The following is a 21,461-nucleotide window of genomic DNA, read 5'->3' on the forward strand; positions in this document are numbered from 1 at the left end:
TGGCCGAGCTACCTAGATAAATTAACACACGCTTAACTCGAGATTTATTAATGAGTACAGATATTACAAGTGCATCGTTGTGAGGCTGAATGATGCTCTCAGCATCCTCGTCACTAAACGAGATAGATCCTTCCAAAACATAATCTCGAGTTCGTTTTTCTCTTGTGATAGAAACTTTGGTGCGTTTCATCATTGGACCTTGGGGAACGTCTACTCCTCCAATAATCATATTAATCATATGTTGGGGTTCTTCCTACTCGACTTGCTTGTTGGCGTCCCTATTTTTGAAATGGTTTTTGGCCCACTCACTTAGGAATTCTCGAAGAGGCCCATTGTTGAACAAACGAGCCACTTCTTCCCTTAACTGCCGACAATCCTCGGTTCTATGCCCACGAGTGTCGTGACATTTGCATATCAAATTATGATCCCTCTGTGCTGGATCGGACTGGAGCGGCCTCGGCCATTTGGTCTCCTTAATGCAACTGATAGCCGACACTATACTTGTCGCATCTATGTTGAAGTTATATTCTGATAGCCTCGGGGCATCTCTGACTCTGGTTGATCTGTCAAACCCTTTTCTATTCACCAACCCTCGATTTCTTAGACCTTGATCATTTCTTCTGTCGTTCCTGGTCGAATAACGACTGGGTTTGTTTCCCATCTTATCTGAGTTGTAAGGTTGGTATCGGTCTAGAGATGGACTCGACTACTGGTCCACTACTCTTTTAGACTTGTCATTTGCTCTATTGGGATAAACCAACCCCGATGGGGTCCCTAATTAGTCCTCCCCGACTATGATCTTTAGTTGATACATGTTATGGACATCGGCCCAAGTAACCGCTGGATACTCTACCAAATTTTGCTTCAGCTCTTGAGATGCAACCTAACTTTGGGGGTTGAGCCCCTGAGTAAATGCTTGAATGGCCCAATCGTCTAGAGCCGGTGACATGTCCATTTGTTCCATTTGAAATCTCGATACAAATTCCCTAAGCATCCCGTTATCCCGCTGCTTGACTTTGAACATGTCTGATTTCCTTGTTTCAACTTTGATGTCCCCAGCGTGAGATTTAAAGAAGGCATATGCAAGCATAGTAAACAAACCAATAGAGTTTTGAGGTAAATTGTGATACCATATCATCGCTCCCTTGGACACGGTTTCCCCGAATTTTTTTAGTAATACCGACATGATCTTATCATCCTCGAGGTCATTGTCTTTTATTGCACATGTGTAAGAGGTCACATGCTCGTTTAGATCCGTGGTCCTATTATATTTGGGATATCGGGCATTCAGAACCTTTTTAGAATAGGTTTTGGTGCCGCGCTCGGGGGGAAAGGCTTCTGAATGAACTTTTTGGAATCTGGTCCCTTCGCTATCATAGGTGCCCTCAGGATCTGATCGACCCTTGAGTTGTAAGTTTTCACTTTCTTATAGTTTGCCTCTATCTTCTTTTCGCCAAATTTTACCCCATTTTGTCATTGCCTCAAGCATTTTCATCACCTCAAAAGTTTCCTCGGACGCGGGCCCGTTCGGTTCTGTGACATCCGTTCTTCCCTCCGAGCATCTTCTCTAACCCGTTCAGGTTCAGTCGCGTTGTGATTGACTCTGTAGTTGTGCTATGGCAATTTGTTGGGCTTGCAACATCTCAAAAATCAAATGCAAGCTAACTCCATCATTCACCCTTCGGGTGCCCCGCGAACCGCCGACTGAGGTACCCCGTGAACACTGTTATTGGGGTCAGTTGGTAGGTTAGTGTTAACAACAACCTGTGAATTGGCATCAAGTTGGTTAGCGAGCAGAACGACATTAGGGTCGACAAGGGGTACTGTTTGACCCAAAATTTAGATCTAGGTTTAAATAATTAGATTTTCTAATAGAATAGAGTTAATCTTAGCCAATATTAATACCCAAAAGATTGATTAACCAATTTTGTAGCAAGATGTTACGAGTACTATTTGAGCAGCAATAAATGGTGACAATAAAGCAAAATTCAATGACCCAAGAACTAAGATGGTAGAATTAAATAGCAATAAATAATAATGAATGACATTTATGTAAATAAATGCACAGGAGTCACCCGAAAATGGTGAGATTCTTTGATATTCCCTCTGCCAAAGATGGATGATGATAAGCCTTAGAATATTCGGATCCTCCTTGGATCGTGGGAGAAAAGATAGATAAAGATCTCAAGAAAAGGTATATTTTGTATGTCAAAGATAAAACAAGAATTTTTAGAGAATGTCAATGTATTATTTTTTTACAATGAGTGTCCAATCCCTTCTACAATCCTCTCTCTTTCTATTTATAAGAGCACATTAGCCATAAAAATCCTAATAGTACATATGTGAGAAATATTCCCTAGAATATTCTCTATAAGGTACTAGTCGTTACTGCTCTGCTAAACGGAGTACTCGTCCTCGTCCTTATCCTCTGTCGAGTCTACTCGACCTCGCCTTCGTCCTTTGTTAGATCACTTTAACCTTGCCTTCGTCCTCTGTTGAAACCAAATCGATGATGCGTGGCAACCTTCGAAGGCTTTCTTGATGTTGACTTGGTCCACATATAATTATGATAATTTTTAGCCGATACAGGACGCCGTTATTTGGCACCCCGTTGTTATTTTCACCATGGTAGCCTGATTCGGTGTCAACACTTAAGTGAGCAGATTGAGAATCTAACATATTGAACAATTCTGAAATCAAACTTTAAAGAACAAGTGTAAAATAGTGTGTGTTATCAAGATTCATATTAAATTACCACTATTATCCTTAGCCCTACGGTGGGCGCTAAACTGTTTACCCTTAATACGAATAATAATTAAATTTATACGCGATTTAAATAATATATAGTTTAATTTAACACAAATGATCAAAGAACAGTAAATAATTGAATTGAAATGAAATGAAATGATCAAACCGAATTGACGTAATAATAAACCTTGGATTTAACTTAAATTCCAATGTCCAGTCTCGCATGAGCCTTCGAGATAGGGTTCTGATTCCAATAGATGGATGAACCATTGAAGAATACTTGAACAATTACTAAAAGCCAAAGTAAATTTTATTGCATTGATATGTGTGCCAGTAACAATCCCCCAAAAATGAAAGGGTTCTCCTTTTTATATAGTAGAGGAGTTTTAACTCAAATACAAGTCTAAATAAGGTAAATATCCTTTCCTTTATTTTCTCTCACGAAAACACGATCTACAACCAATACCGAGCATGATCCGCTCCGTAATATCCGGCTGATGGCAGATATTTCGTTTCTCTGTTTGTCTTCTTTAACCGTTTTTTCCTTTACCCTTGATTCTGCGTATTGCTCGAGTTAGAGTCTCTCCGGGTTTAGCCATGCTCGATTCCGTCCGGTTCCAATTTGCGGGCACCCTCGGTCTCACTCGAGCTAGTAACGAGTAACGTCGTTCCTCGCTTCTTAACGGGAAATTGAGGGTAACTTTATCCTTGATTCTACCCGTACTCAGATAAATTTTTAAGGAAGATTTGATTTTGTAATCAAATATAAATGTTATTTTAATTATATGACTCTTTATCACAAGAGATCAACAAATAATAACATAAGAGATTTGTAAAGAAAATATACTATGAGATTCTTGTAGGTTCAATTTTCACTATCAAAATTGTAGGTGGGCATATGAGATCATTTCCTCATCCATGTGATTAATTGAACGAATATCTATTACCTACTTATAAGTTGTAGCCATGTGTCTATTTCAACAACCAGATGATCCATTCTGTTCTTTCTAATTTACTTTCGTATAGGCTCCTAAAACAAAATTAGTATGTACAATATCTCTATGACATTGGCCTCGACAATTAGTAACCAAATAAAGTAAGTTCCCATAGTAAACTGAACAGAACGAGTTGCCTTAAAAAAAATGAAAAAAAGAAGTTAAATAGAACATTCAAATCACCTCATTTTATCCAATAAGCTTAATATGAAACTATGGTTCTACGGAAGGTTGATTTAAATCGTGTAATATTGCATAAGGTTTTTGTTGGTTATTTGGTTAATATATCACTATTGTATAGGTCAAAATCCATCTTCTGAATATTTAGCGTAATATGACATTAAAGAAAGTTATCAGTCGAGCTCGCCCAAGACGCATCGAAGTCAATGGCCGAGATGCCGACATGAGCCGTGGTCAAGATATCGACGATTATCGCAATCAATATGTCAGCAAGGGTCGGGGTCGAGATCGACTGTTGATGACAGGACTTATAACGGCTAATTTGTCAAGATGGGTACTAAAAGAGAATATTCTAGTGAATATTCCCTTCATTTGTACTATTAAGGTTTCTTAGGAAAAAGACCCCATATATATAGAAAGAAAAGACAATGATAGGGCCATATAATATTTATTTTCTGATAAGAACACTTTTGAGAAGGAAACTTTCTCTCTTATAAAAAACACAAAGATTACCTTTTTGCAACGGATTCTTGTTGACATTGTTCCCCACTTTTCTATCAGATTCGAGGACCGCTCATTCGAATCGTAAATTTATGTGTCATTCATCACTGTCAGGCAAATTATTCGTTCAACCTATCAATTGTTGGGTGAATCATTCTTCTTATTTAAATAAATACCATTTATTGACATTTATTGTTAGTTATATCTTCTTTAATGTTCTTGCTTTAAGTGTATCCTATATGTATTGCCACCAGTCGTATATGGAATCTGTCTCAACTAACATGGGTCTTAGTGCTTAAATATCTAGAGTTATTACCCTTGCTAGATTTAATCCTTCCTTGTATAAATTTAATAGTTTAAACCGAAAATTATATTCTTGGTCAAACAACTATTACTACTGTCTCACACATATGGACTGCAATGGACAACGCAGTGGCAGTGAATCACCGCCAAAGATTTGTGGTGACATATTTCTAAATAATTAATCAGATGTTTCGAGTTTGAATTAGTCGGACATCAATACAAATATCGAACACCGGATAGCAAATCAAAAGCAGAAGAACAAAAAAAATTAATGCAGTTAAATCCATTTAATTTTCTGGGAGGGAGGGGGCCATTGAACAATGATGATGGTTAGTATGTTTAAAAGGCAGATCAGCTTAAGAAGAATAAAAATATCTTGTAGCTCACATTCATCATCATTATGGCCTTTATCATTATCAAAGATCAATCATCATCACGATTTGCTTGTTCTAAATATTAGGGTTTTTAGAATAAGAGATTGGTTCAATGAATATGCAAGAATTAGGCAACTGCCTTCTTAATATCAACTTTTAAGACTCGACAGCAAAACACAGATTAACGGGATATTTATTAATAAACTGGAAAAGTGCTTTTTCAAAAAGTCAAAACAACATTCTCAAAGACCAGTTTTAAAAAAGTGCCGAGCCTCTGGACTAGATCTGGTGATGAGTCACTTTGAGTTTGTAAAGGCTTTAGTTTTAGTAAATTATTGTCTATATATTCCTATTATTGCTGTCTAGAAAGTTAGAACTGAGTTTGATTTGGTGGTTCGGTCACAACAAGTCAGAATTAGCTTATATAAAACCTCACTAACTATATTTTTCAATTAAGATGCATCTCAATTTACCTCAATTATACAAAAAAATAAAATAAATAAATTACAAGTTGGATAAATTATACTTATAAAATCTCTGTTAGGACTAAAAGACTCCTAAAAAGTTGGTGGTTTGGTCCCATTAGGAAAAACATCTTACACTAAAGTCTAATAGGAAACTAGACCATTTTATATTTTAAGTCTATGTTTACCCTTAAAAATGGATAACAATTAAATTTGTAAGTGGTTTTAAGGATATGTAATTTCACTTGGCACAAACTGAGAAATATGAGAATTGAAATTAGAAATTAACTGTAAAATGAAGCAAACCAATGTAACGCGCAACTTTGGCCCTCAAGCTAGGTCGCCCTCGAACCAACTGAGTATATTATTGAAAAGCAAGAACTGAATAACTGAATAAGAGAGCTTAAGAGAGAAAATGTAATATATTACTTTGTTATGCGTGAATGTCCCCCTTACAAAATGATTGGAACCACCTTTATATAATAGAGAAGTTCTACATATGGGTACAATTCTAAATACAGAAGAAAATTTCCTAATTGGCTAATCAACCGGTCTTGACTTGATTCATGGCAAGATCTCTGCCACAATCCTCGCCCGGTCACGGATTTCTCGACTTTCTGTTATTCGACTTAGCAGGCTTCCTTCGATCTCGCTAGATCTCTATCCTTCTCGGTCTTGATTAACCATACAAAATCGGGGCGTATATAGATAGTCCCCTCGTTATTTGGAGAGTAATGACAAGAAACGATTTGAGCCTTCGATCTTCACCTATGTACATCATGACGTAATCGACGTGACATAAGTAGCAGGAGTGACCGAAATGTCTCGTCGATACAGTTTTTCAGGTATTTAATGCGCGTCAGTCGACGGTCGACCATTACCAGTTTTGAACCGTCGTTGTGAAACCGATAAATAGCCCTCTTCTTCATTATTTCAAACTTTACTTTCAATTCTTTTTCATTCCAATCTCCATAGTTCTTTGCATTCTCCAAAGCTTCCTATCTTCAGGTTTTTGAATTTCTTTGCTTGTTCTTCCTAAAATACCAAATACTACAATCTCCATTCTTCTTTGACCACAAAAACTAATTGGCCAAAACATCTAAAATTGTTCCGCACAAAGAGGTTGCTTCCTCATCTCGGCCGGCCGGCGAGAAACCAGTGGTGGAGCCACACCCTGAAGAACTTATTCCCGGGGTGTGTGTCATTGATTCCGACTTTAAGGTCGAGAAACTCTCACCAGTTCTTGGTCGATGCGAGCCGATATCGAGATATATATGCTCGATATCCAAAAGTCTCCTTGACCAGGTGAAGAAAGATTGCAATTGGGGAAACAAAGAGGTTGTGATACCGGCACCAGAAGAAGCGATCAACACCCACGTGGAAGGGTTCCTGAGTGTTTACACTTATCTTTTCATGTTGGGTCCCCTCGATCTGGTCATCGTAGACTTCTGCAAGAAATACCAGGTGACCCTCGGCCAAATTCACCCTTCTTTCTAGAGGATCGTGATACTGCTCCGTTTCTTCATGAGCAAAATCGACAGGCTTCCCTTCACCCTTGACCACCTCATAAGATTATATAGCCCTCGACTCTATCGAGACAGGCTGATAAAGCTTCAACGCCGGGCCACCAAGGCGCTCATCTCGGGTATAGATGAAGACAAAGATCAGGGTTGGATGGGCCGGTTCATTCGGGTGAAGACCACGGACCTAATCCCGGCTGAGAGCATACCATTTCCTGAGAAATGAAATATGAAACGTAAGTAAGATTCTGTCTTTAATTTCTGTTCGTTATTTTTACTTCTTCATCCTTTCTTATCAATGTTTTTTTCGATGCAGCCGTTGCTTGGATGCCAGGAACGGTTCTCCACCTCGAGAACTGGGTTAGGAGCTTGGTTTCGACATCAACATATGCCGAGCACGCATGGCGCGATTTATCAAAGGGACGGTGGGAGGCTCGTACTCATGGTAAGCCTTCTTCGTGACTTACCTATTTTCCTATCGTTCAAGAATCTTTTCAAACATGAGTTTACTTACTTTCTCCTTTTGTAGGTCTTGGAAAGTATGCAATTATGAGACCCCCGTCCGGCAATGAAGAAGTTTCACCACCTATCTCAAAACAGGCGAAGGAGAATAAGAGGAAAAGGGCCTCGAACTTCGAGGGTCAAAAGCCCAAGAAGAGAATAACTCGTAAACCCAAGGGGAACACAATCCCGCTGACTATGGAGTCAGTCCAAAGACTAAGGGAAGAATAAGAAGAAGAAGAAGAAGAGAAAGAAGATGATTCCGGGCTGGTGGCCCATGTGCGAGCTAGCTCCGAGATTTGGAGAACTTCGAAACCGGTGGGAGTTGATACTGCTCCGTCTAGGCTTGATGAGGTCGAGGAGGAGACTTCGGCCCAAGTCCCCGAGCCGAGAAGAATCGAAGATTCTTTATCTCAGGGCGACGAAACCGTTGATGAGGCGGTGGATGCCGGTATAGAAACTGGGCTTGAGGCTCCCCAAGATGGAGGCGGCACCCCAAAAGACCCACTTGGGGCAATAGAGATCGGGGATTTCCCCTCGTTCCCTTCATTTTCTGAGTCAATGATACGCGACGCTCAGGCCGTGGAGACTTGTTACGGGGAGGGAGCCCACGGAGAGGAAGATCATTTCCGTGGTTATTTTGTTGAGGTAGAAGATGTCACCGGTCTGAGTGACTTGGAGGCTCCGAAGAAGAGCTTGGGCGAGGCTTCCTTGAGTTTTAAACTGACCAATCAGTTTTCAGCCCCTAGTGCCGATCCCGAGCGTAAGCGAACAATCGTTATCACGGTACCAGAGGATGCGCGGGTTCTTGCTGCCCCCGTAGGGGTGGCTACCTACCTCCGATGTTTGGTCACAGAAGAAGACCAAGCCCAGATGGACGAGGTGGGAGCGCCTTATCTTTTCAACGAAGCCCAACAGGCCCTGAGCCGGGTAAGTTCATATTTTCTTTGTCAATTTTCATACTTGTAATGTTCTCCCCTTGTATAATTCTTTCTTTCTATTTTTGCAGGCTTCTGTGCTTCATCACGAGGCTTTCTTCCGATCCTGAGGAGAGCTAAAGCCGGTACGACGCCGAAATCCGAGGGCTTACTGAGGAGAGAGATGCCTTCAAGCTTCTCAGTGAGCAGAGAGAAGAGGCTGGCCATAGAACTTGCAGCAGCCAAATCGGAGGTCGAAATAGCCAAGGCTAACGCTGATGCAATGGTGGCCATCTACCGGTCTGACGCTGAAGCTGCTCAGGTTCGAGAAAAGTAGGTTGCCGAAGCTGCTCAGGCTCGAGCAAACTGGGTTGTCGAGCATGCTAATGCCAGTCTCGAAGGGAGACTCTCAAGGAGATCCATGCTCGTGGCTTCGATCTTACAGTCGAGATCAAGAATGCTAAGGAGCTTGAAGCTGAAGCCAGAGTGTTGGCCTTTCCTGATGATGATGATGATTCTGGGAGTATGAGCGGATCTGAATGCGAAGAAGGCCTCAAGGGCGAAGATGCTGCTCCCGGAGAAGACTAAGTCCTTTAGGATTAGTATTTTTTGTACTTCTTTTAAGACCGTTTCGGTCTTTTGTAGACAAATTTAATCGGGCCATGCTGCCCTTATAAATGATTTATGATATATATATATATAAATAAAAACTTTCTTCCTTTCTGCCATATAAAATTATGACGTTGTATTCTAAGGTACGAGGTTTAGACAATTTGATTGAAATCGAACTAGTATAGCCCTTAGGCTTTACGATCGAGTGAGTGATTGCTCCAACTCGAAGTAAGGTAACCCTTAGGTTTTTTATTTGAGCGAGGATGGTCTCTCGAACTCAAAGCAAAAAACAGCCCTTAGGCTTTTGTAAAAAGATTGTTTATGGCTTTCTTCCCTTTTCGGCTTGAAAAAGTTTTTTATCATTTGTATTTGCAAAACTTGTAATGCCTTAGCATGAAATAAGGAATTGTTCGAGAGTTTGAACAGTTTTGTACTCATTAAAGTTTTCGAGGCTTGATATTATCGAAACCTTTTATGATTTTATCGGGGGTAGCCTTTTTAGCCGGTTTATGAAAGAATTCGAAAGACTGTTTTGTTACGGAATTCGTACGTCTCTGACCCGTGTTAATTCGGCCGTAGCTTCTTTAATTTGGGATTTTCCCACTTGGGCTTATTTTTCCGTTTTACTTCGAGCTTTCCCGAAATGTCAGTCCCAGAATGGGGTGCCCGTGGCCTATAAAAATCGAGGGTTGCCTAAAAGGTCTTATGATCTCGGAGTTTTAATAATTCGATCTCGTTTATTTTTCGGACAGCAGTCCCCGAGCGTGGGGGTAATTATCCGAACTCTGGTTGTGGTCGGCCCTTAAGCCTATTTACATAATAGATCGAGAGTATGAAATTGTAAAGTAGAAATTTTTTTTAAGGCATAAGATATCGGTAGAGAAAAATACTTCTCTTTATAAATGATTATACATACGCACATGTTCTATGCCAGGGCTCGAGCAAACTACGCGGGCACGGTTCGTTTGACCGTTTAGCCCTTACAAATTTTTTCTATCGAGACCCTGCTGCCATGAAGTAACTTCCTTGCATCAAATACTGTTGAATTGTTATAAGTTAGCACGATCAATGGTTGCCTCATTAAAAACCTCGTCGGAAAACCCATTTAGGACAAAATCGGTCTAAGGAAAAAAGAGTAAAACGCGTGCTTTCAGACCTAAAGGCTTCGTGTCGAAGAATCCATCATTGTTTCTGGTCGAACACCTACAAGCATTAGTTTAAAATATAAATAAAAATGGGAGGGGCCGTACCTTAGCAGTAGTATCATTTTAGGTGTGATGCGTTCCAATTGCTCGGTAGTTGTTCGCCGTTCATCGTGCCGAGCTTGTAGGATCCTTTTCCGATGATTTCGAGAACCTGAAACGGTCCTTCCTAGTTCGGACCCAGTTTCCCTTCATTTAGATTTTGGGTGTTGGGGGTGACTTTTCTTAGCACCAAGTCCCCGACGTTAAAATGCCAAAGATTGGCTCTTCGATTGTAGTATCTTTCGATCCGTTGTTTTTGGCTGGCCAATCGGACGAGAGTGTCTTCGCGTCTTTCATCCAACAATTCTAGGCTCGTATTCATGGTCTCGTTATTCGACTCCTCTGTTGCATATCGAAACCCGATGCTAGGTTCTCCTATCTCGACCGAGATCAGAGCTTCGGCGCCATAAACTAACGAAAACGGTGTTGCTCCGGTACTGGATTTTGATATTGTGCGGTATGCCCATAGAACCTCGGGTAGTATTTCTCTCCATTTTCCTTTGGCGTCGGTCAATCTCTTCTTGATTTTGGATGATGGTTTTGTTGGTCGATTCGGCTTGTCCGTTCCCGCTGGAATGATAAGGTGTTGATATGATCCTTTTGATCTTGTGATCCTCGAGAAATTTAGTTACTTTTCTGTAGATGAATTGTTTTCCATTATCACATACAATCTCGAAGGGCATCCCGAATCGACATATGATGTGGTCCCAAATTAAGTCTATGACTTCCTTTTCTCTGACTTTCTCGAAAACTTATGCTTCAACCCATTTAGAGAAGTAATCAGTCATAAATAAAATAAACTAAACCTTACATGGGGCCGACAGGAGAGGTCCAACGATGTTCATTCCCCATTTCATGAAGGGCCATGGGGACAAGACCGAGTGGAGTAGTTCCCCAGGTTGGTGAATCATGGGCACATGCCTTTGGCATTTATCGCATTTTCGAACGAACTCCCTTGCATCCTTCCCCATATCGGTCCAATAGTACCCTGCTTTGATTACTTTATGGACCAACGAATCGGCACCAGAATGATTTCCACAAGTGCCCTCGTGAATTTTCCGTAGGATGTAGTCGGTATATCCCGAAACCAAACATATTGCCAACGGTCCATCGAACGTCCTTCTAAACAGCGTTCCGCCTTCAGACAAAGTGAACCGTGCTGCCTTTGTGCGCAGAGCTCTTGACTCCTTTGGATCTGATGGAAACTTCCTGTTCTTTAAGTACTCTATGTATTTTTTTCTCCAATCATAGGTTAAACTTGTGAAGTTTATCTCGGCGTGACCTTCTTCGATTACCGATCTCATGAGTTGTACGACAGTCCCCGAGTTGAGTTCGTCATCTTCGACCGATGAACCTAAGTCTGCAAGAGCGTCGACCTCGCTGTTCTGTTCTCGAGGTACATGTTGCAAGGTTCGTTCCTTAAATCGATGTAGAGTCACCTGTAGTTTATCCAAGTACCTCTGCATTTGGTCTTCTCGGACTTCAAAAGTCCCGTTAACTTGGTTTACCATGAGGAGGGAATCACACTTAGCCTGTATGACCTCCGCTTCTAAGCTTCTAACTAGTTCGAGACCTGCAATCATGGCCTCATACTCGGCCTCATTGTTAGTCAATTTTGTAGTTCTGATAGGCTGTCTAACTACATTACTTGTGGGTGATTTTAGTATGATGCCTAGTCCGGACCCCTTTGTGTTCGAAGCACCATCCGTAAAGAGGGTCCAGACTCCCGAAGATGTACCTGATTTTAACAGTAGTTCTTTTTCAACCTCGAGTACGAGGGCCGGCGTAAAGTCAACCACGAAGTCCACCAAGATTTGAGACTTGATGGTGGTTCGGGGTCGATACTCAATATCGTACCCACTGATTTCTACGGCCCATTTGGCCAATCGACCCGAAAGCTCGGGTTTGTGCAAAATATTTCGAGGAGGATAAGTTGTTACAACACATATTGGATGACATTGGAAATATGGCTTTAGTTTCTTAGAGGCGCTTATTAAAGCAAGCGCTAATTTTTCTAAGTGTGGATATCTAGTTTCGACCTCACCTAAGGTCCGACTAACATAATAGACAGGGAATTGCGTACCTTGTTCTTCTCGGACCAGGACTCCATTTACCACTGTCCCCAAGCCTGCTAAGTACAGGTAAAGCTGTTTGTCCACTTTCGGGGTATGAAGAAGCGACGAGCTCGATAAATATTGCTTTAGTTCCTCCAAGGCCTGCTGGCATTCCGGAGTCCATGCAAAATTGCTCTTCTTCTTAAGCAGCGAGAAGAACCAGTGGCTCCTATATGAGGATCTCGAAATGAATCGTCCTAGGGCGGCTATCCGCCCCGTCAGCCTCTGTACGAACTTTACATTATCCACTACCGTGATATCCTCGATAGATTTGATTTTATCGGGGTTGATCTCGATTCCCCGATTGGATATCATGAAACCAAGAAAGTTGCCCGAGCCAACCCCGAGTGCACATTTTTCGGGGTTGAGTTTCATATTGCACTTCTTCAGTATATCGAAAGTATCATGCAAATGCTTTAAATGCTCCTCTGCTCACAGGGACTTAACTAACATGTCATCAACATAAACTTTCATTGATTTTCCTATTTGTTCTTCGAACATTCGGTTTACTAGGCGTTGATAAGTTGCACCAGCATTTTTTAAACTGAATGGCATTACATTATAACAGTAGGTATCGTGCTTAGTGATAAACGAGGTCTTTTACTGATCCTCCGGGTTCATCTGTATCTTGTTGTACCCGGAGTAGGCATCGAGAAAACTGAGAGTCTTGTGACCGGCCGTGGCATCGATTATACGATCGATATTAGGCAAAGGAAAAGAATCCTTGGGGTATACTTTATTCAGGTCTTTATAATTTACACACATTCTAAGTTTGTTTCCCTTCTTAGGTACTAACACTACGTTTGCTAACCATTCAGAGTACTTTACTTCCCAAATTGATCCTATTTTGAGAAGTTTGGTTACCTCGTCCTTGATGAAAGCATATTTGACCTCAGACTGGGGCCTTCTTTTTTGTTTCACCGGGCATAATTTAGGGTCCAGGCTCAATTTGTGAGTGGTAATTTCTGGTGGAATCCCTGTCATATCGAGGTGGGACCAAGCAAAGCAATCCGTGTTAGCTTTAAGGAAATGAATAAGTTTTTTCCTGAGCTCGGGGGTTAGCCCCGTGCCCAGGTATACCTTTCGTTCGGGCTAATGCTTGGCCAGTGTGACTTGTTCCAGCTCTTTGACCGTTGACTTGGTAGCGTCGGAGTCATCGGGAATTATGAAGGATCGAGGGATCCAGTAGTCATCATCCTCATCGATCCCTTGCTCCTGCAATTGGGTCGAGGCCGGTGTCTGTGGTTGCTATTTGGCCTCCTGCTTTCTATTCGAATCTGATCCCTTCGTTGATGAGAGTACCGATACCGGTATCACTTCACCGACTGCAAACATCTCCTTGGTGGCGGGTTGCTCCCCGTACACTGTTTTGACTCCCTCCGATGTCGGGAACTTCGAAACTTGGTGAAGGGTCGAAGGTAGTGCCCTCATGTTATGGATCCACGACCTTTCGAGCAGGGCGTTGCACCTCATATCACCCTCGTTCACTTGGAACTTTATTTCTTGGATGGTCCCGACCATGTTCACTGGCAAAGTAATTTCACCTTTGGTGGTTTCGCTTGCCATGTTGAAGCCGTTAAGTACTCGGGATGCGGGTACAATTTGATCTTGTAGGCAGAGCTGTTCTACAACCCTCGATCGAATAATGTTGGCCGAGCTACCTGGATAAATCAAAGCACGTTTAACTTGAATTTTATTCATAAGGACAGATATTACCAATGTGTCGTTGTGGGGTTGTAAGATCCCCTCTGCATCCTCGTCATTGAAAGACAAGGTCCCTTCTGGTACGTAGTCTCGAGTCCATTTTTACCTCGTCATCGACACCTTGGTGCGTTTGAATACGGCCCCCTGAGGAATATCGACCCCTCCAATAATCATGTGGATCACATGTTGCGGCTCTTCTTGCTCATTTTGTTTGTTTGAATCTCTGTACTTGAAGTGGTTTTTAACCCGATCACTTAAGAATTCTCGAAGATGCCCTTCGTTGAACAAACGAGCTACCTCCTCCCTCAGTTGTCTGCATTCTTCTGTTCTATGACCATGGGTGCCATGATATTTGCATATTTGATTAGGATTTCTCTGGGCCGGATCGGTCTGCAGAGGTCGGGGCCACCTGGTGTCTTTGATGCGCCCAATGGCCGATATAATAGCTGACACACCATTATTAAAGTTGTATTCTGATAGTCGTGGTGCTTCTTTGGGTTCGACATTTCTGTCGAAACCGCTCTTACTCATGAGCCCTTGAGAGCTCTGTCATCGATCATTTCTTCTATCAATTCGAACGGGGTTGGGTCCAGGCCCGTTGTTTCTCGGATCCCCACCATATGGCTGATATCGATCTCTGTTTGACAGTGGTTCCTGGTCAATATCCCTTTTAACTCTGTCGATGGTCCTGTTTGGATAAACGGACCCGTAAGAAGCCCCCAACTGGTCATAAACTAGCCGGTATCGATTATGCACATCGGCCCAGGTTACAGCTGGATATTCGATCAAGTTCTGCTTTAACTGCTGTGAGGCTACCGAACTTCATATGTTTAGTCCTTGAGTGAAAGCCCGAACGGCCCAATCGTCGGCGACCGAGGGCAGATCCATACGCTCCATTTGGAACCGAGATACGACCTCTCTTGAGCATCTCGTTGTCTTTCTGTTTTACTTAGAAGAGGTTCGACTTTCTAGTCTCGACCTTTATCGCTCCGGCGTGTGCTTTAATGAAGGAATCTGCGAGCATGGCAAAAGAATCAATGGAGTTAGGTGGCAAATTATGGTACCATATCATCGCCCCCTTTGATAAAGTTTCTCCGAATTTCTTCAGCAGTACGGACTCAATCTCATCGTCCTCTAGATCGTTCCCCATTATTGCGCATATGTAAGATGTGACATGCTCGTTGGGGTCGGTAGTTCTATTATACTTGGGAATTTCTGGCATGCGGAATTTCTTCGAAATGGGCTTAAGAGCCACGCTCGGGGGAAAAGGATTTATACGAATTTATTTGAATCCAAACCCTTCAAAATCGGTGGTGCCCCCAGAATTTGATCAACTCGGGAGTTATATGTTTCTACTTTTTTGTCATTTGCTTCAATCTTCTTCTCCCCCGATTCAATGTACTTTGTCAGCTCCTCAACATTTTCAAGATAGCGGGGTCGGACCCTGACTCATTCACATTTGACCTCCCCGACACTAGTTCGGTCCTACGAACAACTTCCAATGATGGCTCGGGTTTGACCCTACTCGGTTCGTGGTTCTGATTTTGAAGTTATGCTATTGCAGCTTGTTGAGCATGCAGCAATATTATTCGAAGGCTTATTCTGCGTTCTTCGCTGCCTTGTGCGTTCTGACCGGCTGATCAAACGTCTCCGCGGATGCTAATTTCGGGGTCGATGCCCCGATTTTCATTCAGGGCAACATGGGAACTGACGTCGATGGGGTTTGCAACTGGTACTCCCTCGAGGTCAACTGGAGGCACTTCGTTTCCTGGGGCGGCTACGTTGTCATTTTCACCATGAAAACCAAGGCCATTATCTATGTGTGTGGGTACTGCTCGAGAGTTCGACATGCTGATCCTGGAATCAAAAATGCTTACAAGAACAAGTGTAAAACAATTAGCACGAGGCAATCACTATTATCCTTAGCCCCACGGTGGCGCCAAACTGTTTACCCTTAAAATCGGATAACAATTAAATTCATAAGTGGTTTTAAGGATATGTGATTTCACTTGGCACAAACTGAGAAATATGAGAATTGAAGTTAAAAATTAATTGTAAAATGAAGCAAACCAATGTAATACACAACTTTGACCCTCGAGCTAGGTCGCCCTCGAATCAACTGAGTATATTATTAAAAAGCAAGAACTGAACAACTGAATAAGAGAGCTTAAGAGAGAAAACGTAATATATTGCTTTGTTATACGTGAATGTCCCCCTTACAAAATGATTGGAACCCCCTTTATATAGTAGAGGAGTTCTACATATGGTACAATTCTAAATACAGAAAGAAATCTCCTAATTGGCTAATCAACCGGTCTTGACTTGATACATGCCGAGATCTCCGCCACAATCCTCGTCCGGTCACAGATTCTTCGGCTTTCTGTTATTTGACTTAACAGGCTTCCTTCGATCTCGCTAGATCCCTATCCTTCTCGGTCTCGATTAACCATACAAAATCACCGTATACAGTCTACAAGTATGATGTACAAAATGCAGAGTTCAATCAAATGATTCAAAAGTATATATATATATAACATATAATACATCGACTATAAAATAAGATAAAATCAAATTATTTCTAAAATATAAGTACATATAATATTTTCATCACTTTAAATTCGATTATTATGCTAATGTAATAACATTAATTAAAACATTAATTTTTATTAATTAATTTACGTGTCATTATTATCGTGCAACACACATTAATAGAGACTAATATATATATTTGCATTGAACTTTTAAAAGAAAATTGTTGCATCAGATATACATGTACAATAAAAAAAACCAGGTAGTTCCACACAGGGGCGGACCCACGTAGGGTCAAGAGGGTTCAAATGAACCCGCTTCGTCGAAAAATAATACTGTATATATAAGTATATTTTATATTTCTAAGAACGTTTTATGTATAAAAATTATTTTGACCCCGCTTAAAACATTGATGACGAATAGCCTGTTGGCAAAGTGGGTTCAAATTTTTCCCAAGGTCTTGAGTTCGAAACCAGTCAGAATTATTTTATTTTAATACGTATTTCCTATTTAAATACGACGTCGTTTATGTCTAAAATACAGTGACCCAACCCATTCCCAAACTACCAGCCCCAATTCCGAAACCCTTCTCTATTTCTCTACATCTCTCTCTCTCTCTCTCTCTCTCTCTCTCTCTCTCTCTCTCTCTCTCTCTCTCTCTCTCTCTCTCTCCCTCTCTCTCTCTCTCTCTCTCTCTCTCTCTCTCTCTCTCTCTCTCTCTCTCTCTCTCTCTCTCTCTCTCTCTCCTCCCTTTCTCTCTCTCTCTCTCTACTGAATCTTTTAGTTCAATTTCAAGGTCATATTGCTTCCTTCCATAGCTGTCTCTTGCCATTAGCCTCTCACTCTCTCACCATCAACTATCACCATAAGGTTTCTCTCTGATTTCTATTTTTTTTTTCTTGTACATATAAATTAGGTCTATCTTATCAATTATCATTAAGTGATTTAGGGATGACTAATTGACTATAACACATTGAATTCAGATTAATTTTGTTTTCTAAGTGTATGAGTGTATTATGTATATGTGTTTGGCTAACTGCATTATATAGGCGTTCCTTTCAATTAACTCAATTATTCTATGATATAAATAATCTGCTTTAAAATACTTGCCCATCACTAGAATTTGCATTGCTGATTTTTTTATTTGTTCTTTTTGTTGCTTCAAGAAAAATTATGATGAAAATAATAACTCTTGTAAAGACATTTTGAACTTTCAAAGTTGTGGTCCAAAGCTATTTAATGATGATTAAAATCTCATCTAACTGTTTTATAATATAATGATATGTAAAATAAAAGAAAATTAAATTATTGGTGAAGAATGAATAAATATTAGTTTAAATTTAAGTTTAATTAAATTATTCTTCTAATTCGAATTCTAATTTGGTAATCCAGTTTATGTTTCAATGAAGAGATTTTATCCTCCGGTATCTTCCAAGTTGCCACAATCAAGTTTATCCTCTCTAATTGTTACTCCCGTGGAAGAAAATTTGAACCAATTAGTAGAACAACCTCAATCCTCTAAAAAACAAAGACAAGGAATAGATCTTGATTCTTTAAAGACTGATCCAAAGGAGAGATTACCCATTAGAGACTTTCATCCAAATGAGAGTGATGAGATTAGAAGAGAATACCTCCGAAGAGGTCCTTGCCAACCTCGATATCATAAGTTTCCTCAAAGAGATTTTTCGGGCTTAAAGCGTCGTTTCAATCCTAAATGGTTTAAAGGATATCATAATTGGTTAGAGTATAGTGTGATTGAAGATGCAGCTTACTGTTTGTATTGTTACTTATTTCAAGATGAAGGCATTCATCAAGGTAGAGGTGATGTATTTTCAAGTTTAGGATTTAAGAGCTGGCACAAAAAGAACAGATTAGATATGCATGGGTCCAGCAGTATTCATAATCAGGCAAAAAGGAAATGTGAAGATCTATTAAAATAAAAACAGTCAATTCAAACTCCATTTGATAGGCAATCCACTCAAACCAAGCTCGAATACAAAATTCTCTTGAAGACTTCAATTGAGGTGGTGAGACTCCTATTGAATCAAGGATTGGCATTTCGTGGACATCGTGAAGATGAATCATCATTAAACAAGGATAACTTTCTTGAGATTCTTTCATGGTATGCAGAGAGGTGCGATAAAATTCGTGATCTTGTGTTGAAAAAGGCTCCAAAGAATGATCAGTTGACTTCTCATAAAATTCAGAAAGACATTATCATTGCATGTAAAATTGAAACAGTTAAAGCAATTATGGACAATCTAAATGGAGACCTTTTTGCATTGCTAGTTGATGAATCATGTGATGTATCACGCAAAGAGCAATTAGCTATTATCATGCGATATGTTAATAGATGTGGATCTGTGGTGGAGCATTTTATTGGGATCGTTCATGTTAATAATACTACTGCTTTGTGTTTAAAGAAAGCAATTGTTGATTACCTTGCTCAACATTCTTTGAGTTTATCTTATGTGCGTGGACAGTGCTATAATGGAGCAAGCAACATGCAAGGGGATTTACGTGGCCTCAAAACTTTGATTCAATAAGAAAGTAAATCTGCTTATTCCATTCATTATTTTGCACACCAACTTCAATTGACTCTTGTTGCAGTATCCAAAAAGTATCTTGAAGTGGGAGAACTTGTATTATTGGTTTATAATGTATTGAATATAGTGGGAGATTCTTTTAAACGTATGGATGATCTTCGAGAATCTCAAGCAGAAAAAGTTCAAGAGGCATTAGACATGGGTGAACTTGAAACTGGTAGGGGTTTGAATCAAGAGCTTGGTCTTGCTAGAGCTGCAGATACTCGTTGGGGTTCGCACTACAAATCTTTTAAGAACTTTATTTCTATGTTTGGCTCAATTATTGATGTTCTTGATACTATCGTTGTTGATGCCCGGACTTTAGAAGAAAGATCTAAGGCAAAGGGATATCTTAGCAGTTGTCAAACATTTGAGGTTGCTTTCATGTTGCACATAATGAGAGATGTATTGGGGATCACAAATGAGCTTAATACATCCTTATAAAAAAAGGAGCAAGATATTGCAAATGCTATTCTACTTGTTGAAGTGGCAAAGAGACGGTTGCAAAAGCTAAGAGAAGAAGAATGGGATTCACTTATTGATAAGGTATCTGCATTTTGTGTCAAGTATAATATTTTGATACCAAACTTTGATGACCTCTATGTTAACTCTAGAAGATCTCGACATAAAGTTGCTGATTATACTATTTTACATCACTATCGTGTTGATATATTTTTTAAGATTATTGATTGGCAAGTTCAAGAACTCAATGCTCGTTTTAATGAGGTGACAACGAACTTGCTTGTTGGAGTAGCTTGCTTAAATCCAGTTGACTCATTTTCCAGTTTTGACATAAACAAGATATTGAGGATGGCTGAATTATATCCTGATGATTTTGATGAGAATATAACGGTTACACTCAAGAATCAGCTTGAAACTTATATTGTTGATGTTCGTGATGTTCATGAAAGGTTCTCAAATCTACAAGGACTTGTTGATCTTTCTGAAACACTAGTTAAGACAAAGAAGTATTTGAATTATCCATTTATGTTTCGCCTAGTGAAATTTGCTTTGCTTCTACCTGTTGCCACTGCTACCGTTGAAAGAACTTTTTCGGCGATTAAGTTGATCAAGAGTGAATTACGAAACCGAATGAATGACGAATTCATGAGCGATTGTTTGGTACCTTATGTAGAAAGAAAAATATTTAACACCATTTCTGATGAGACTATTATGAATACGTTTCAGGAAATGAAAACTCGTAGAGGACAGTTGTAATGATATATTTTATTAATATATTTTTTTGTTAACCTTTTTTATATATTTGCTTCTTTGTATTTTGAACCCGCTTAATAAAAATCCTGGATCCGCCACTGGTTCCACATGCTAACAAAAGGAAACCATGGCAGTACATTAAACATACAAAGTGATCATGATGTCATGTATTCTGTGAACTTGCAAAAAGAATGGTTGAGCTAGAGATAATACGAATAGTCCATTATCACAAATAACGGTGTCTATTGAACAGATATACATTGTTAAGTTTGTACAGATTAAAACGGTTTCAATCAATAAGCAGTCGTAATTTAACCTGTCTTAATTGGCTAAGGTGAGTGAATTACAACGGGCAGTAACTTAATCTATCCAACTTAATTGTGCAAGTCAGAAAAAACATCTCAAAATAATCACCATTAGGTATCAAATTGGTGCATGGGTCAAATTTGGACGTGTTGACAAGTTGAATGTATTACATTTTTTGAAAAATTACACCATATAGTCGCTGTAAAAATAATAACCGAAAAAATATATAAAATTTATATATTTTTTTTGTATATATATACATTCTGTATGTGCTATATAAAAATTATACAAATTTTATAAAATTTTTCGACCACCAGATGTAAAAAGTTTCTGGTGCGGGCTAAAAATGATAATAAATATATTTTTTGGGTTAAACTTAACACCCCAAATTAGAGGGAATATGTCTGTTTAAGATAAGATAAGTTTGTTGAAGATTCCTTGATTATGAGCAGAATATTATTGCTTGCGGATATTTGATCAGGGGTTACGAACACCAAAAAATTTCTGGAAAGAGAACCTTTTCTAATTTTAAATTTTATTAGATATACAAAGAAAGGAGCAGAGGAAGTAATATGGAAGAGCGAAACTCATATCTATTGCGAAAAAAAAATAATATCGTTTGATACTATCAAACACTTACTTTCCCAAG

The 21,461-nt window shown here is 39.8% G+C and overlaps 2 protein-coding genes across 2 annotated transcripts; both read left to right on the top strand.

Annotated features, from left to right (window-relative positions):
* The first annotated feature begins 18,109 nt into the window (after positions 1 to 18,109).
* Positions 18,110 to 19,252, top strand: LOC107800913 (uncharacterized). The gene is made up of 2 exons (XM_075235671.1): positions 18,110 to 18,591; positions 18,676 to 19,252. The coding sequence occupies exons 1-2, from the start codon at positions 18,110 to 18,112 to the stop codon at positions 19,250 to 19,252; spliced, it is 1,059 nt and encodes a 352-aa protein (XP_075091772.1).
* A 147-nt stretch (positions 19,253 to 19,399) lies between these two features.
* Positions 19,400 to 20,509, top strand: LOC107800912 (uncharacterized). Its single transcript, XM_016624181.2, has 2 exons — positions 19,400 to 19,666; positions 19,742 to 20,509. Exons 1-2 carry the CDS (start codon positions 19,400 to 19,402, stop codon positions 20,507 to 20,509), a joined length of 1,035 nt encoding a protein of 344 aa, XP_016479667.1.
* Positions 20,510 to 21,461: the final 952 nt, after the last annotated feature.

The sequence above is a fragment of the Nicotiana tabacum genome, chromosome 17 (genome assembly GCF_000715075.1).
Source record: "Nicotiana tabacum cultivar K326 chromosome 17, ASM71507v2, whole genome shotgun sequence".
In the NCBI taxonomy this organism is placed as follows: Eukaryota; Viridiplantae; Streptophyta; class Magnoliopsida; order Solanales; family Solanaceae; genus Nicotiana; species Nicotiana tabacum.

Excerpts from the sequence above, each read along its gene's own strand:
- LOC107800912 (XM_016624181.2), top strand. The coding sequence starts at position 19,400 with ATGGATGATCTTCGAGAATCTCAAGCAGAAAAAGTTCAAGAGGCATTA. Across the intron at positions 19,667-19,741 it reads GCAGTTGTCAAACATTTGAG|GAGCAAGATATTGCAAATGC; the intron begins GTTGCTTTCATG and ends TTATAAAAAAAG.
- LOC107800913 (XM_075235671.1), top strand. The coding sequence starts at position 18,110 with ATGAAGAGATTTTATCCTCCGGTATCTTCCAAGTTGCCACAATCAAGT. Across the intron at positions 18,592-18,675 it reads AACAGATTAGATATGCATGG|GCAATCCACTCAAACCAAGC; the intron begins GTCCAGCAGTAT and ends TCCATTTGATAG.